The following is a 1,683-nucleotide window of genomic DNA, read 5'->3' as shown; positions in this document are numbered from 1 at the left end:
GAAGTAACTTATACTCTGCTAACTTAGTGGACTATTTTATAATGATTAGAAATGATAGTTATAAAGACAATGTGTGTATGTATGGATTTTAAGTAAAATTTTTAAAAGAATTTTTTATCAATAAAGATTAAGCTTATGTAAAAACAATATCTACATTTTGAAAAGATCATAAAATGTAAACAATAAAACGTACAAGAGTTGGTTATCAGTACAATTTTTAAAAAGAAATTTTAATAATAAAACTATCATGAAAAAGATGTTGTTTTGATATTAATGCATGTTTTAAATAATGTAATTTGAAGGAAATATTTTCTTCCAGATCAGAATAAACAGATATGATGTCAATAGATGTGATAGTCTTAAATAGCTGTCTAAATTGTTTTAACAAAACTTAAAATGCTTTTATCTAATTCTTTCCCCTTTTGTTTAACCCACACATATTTCAGAGAGAAGTTCATCCAAACATCAGATTAGTCTTTTAATTCATAAGAATGCTGATTTGGAAAATTGAGTGTTCTGTGCCTAAATATCTTGTTTATTAGATATTCAGTATTCATTTTCATGTTTTGCTAAGAAAAATCACTATTAAACTTCCCATGGCTACAGTTGGGAAACTATGCCCTCTTTTCATAGTGATAAACATGTTGTGAAACCCTCTAAAGGCACAATGTCCTATTTCAAGTTCAGTGAATTTTTATGAAGATAAAAGGGACAGGGAGGATTATGTAAGAAGATCTCACATGAAAAGAGATTCTAAGATCTAGAAACCAAGAAAAAGAAAAATTCTAGGAGTTTACAGAAACTCAATGTGGTGATTTGGTAATATGGCAATATGGTAATGTTTAACTGGCAAAGCTCTAATAATTATATATATATATATATAAATCTTTGATTAATAAAAAAGGGAAAGCAATAATTACTCCTATTAAAAAATAAATCTAAAACACAACTCATGAAAGCCTGTGAAGAATGAAGGAGGTGGTCTTCTAAGACCATTTAAAGAGATGAAATGAGACTTAATTTTGGCTTAATTAGCAATTAACACCAAATATTTACTTGTTGGCAAGAGACCAAGGCAAAACATGCAATTTGTTAAAAGCCTGTAGCCCTTTTACTCTGATGCAAATAATCCTATATAATAAAAGTCTAATATGCAAATCGACCGAACTGTAGAACCGGTTGGTGGGGGGCAGGGCCGGTGCCAGGCCAGCCAAGGTGGGTGTTAGCCGGCAGAAGGAGGGGACAGCAATTGGGTGGTGGCAACTGGCAGCAGTGGAGGGGCAATTGGGGAGCGGGGCTGGAGCTGCCCCCTGGTGGTCCGTGCATTCCCACAGGGATGTTTGTGAGGAGCGGGACTAGGCTGTCAGTTGGACATCCCCTGAGGGCTCCCGGACTGGGAGAGGGCACAGGCCGGGCTGAGGGACCCCCACCCCGAGTGCATGAATTTTTGTGCACCAGGCCTCTAGTGGTAATATAATTACCAGAGACAGATATCATTTTTTTTCTCATCATCCATTTTCATTGATTTTAGAGAGAGGAAGGGAGAGAGAGAGAAACATCTATCAGATGCTACCTGTATACTCCTGGACAGGAGATCAAACCTGCAACTTAGGTATGTGCCCTGACTGGGAGTCGAACCTGCAACCCTTTCTTTTGGATGTATGGGATGTCACTACAACCACC

General features: G+C 36.3%; 1 protein-coding gene across 1 annotated transcript in view; it reads left to right on the top strand.

Moving 5' to 3' along the window:
* Window positions 1-495, top strand: part of AEBP2 (AE binding protein 2) — a 63,416-nt gene extending 62,921 nt beyond the window's left edge. The window contains exon 8 of the mRNA XM_014540152.1: window positions 447-495. Within this exon, the coding sequence (XP_014395638.1) occupies window positions 447-474 (28 nt within the window). The 3' untranslated portion in view covers window positions 475-495. The remainder of the gene's footprint in view (window positions 1-446) is intronic.
* Window positions 496-1,683: the final 1,188 nt, after the last annotated feature.

This window comes from Myotis brandtii, unplaced genomic scaffold (assembly GCF_000412655.1).
Source record: "Myotis brandtii unplaced genomic scaffold, ASM41265v1 scaffold237, whole genome shotgun sequence".
Classification (NCBI taxonomy): domain Eukaryota; kingdom Metazoa; phylum Chordata; class Mammalia; order Chiroptera; family Vespertilionidae; genus Myotis; species Myotis brandtii.
This window is presented reverse-complemented; position numbering and strand designations above follow the sequence as displayed.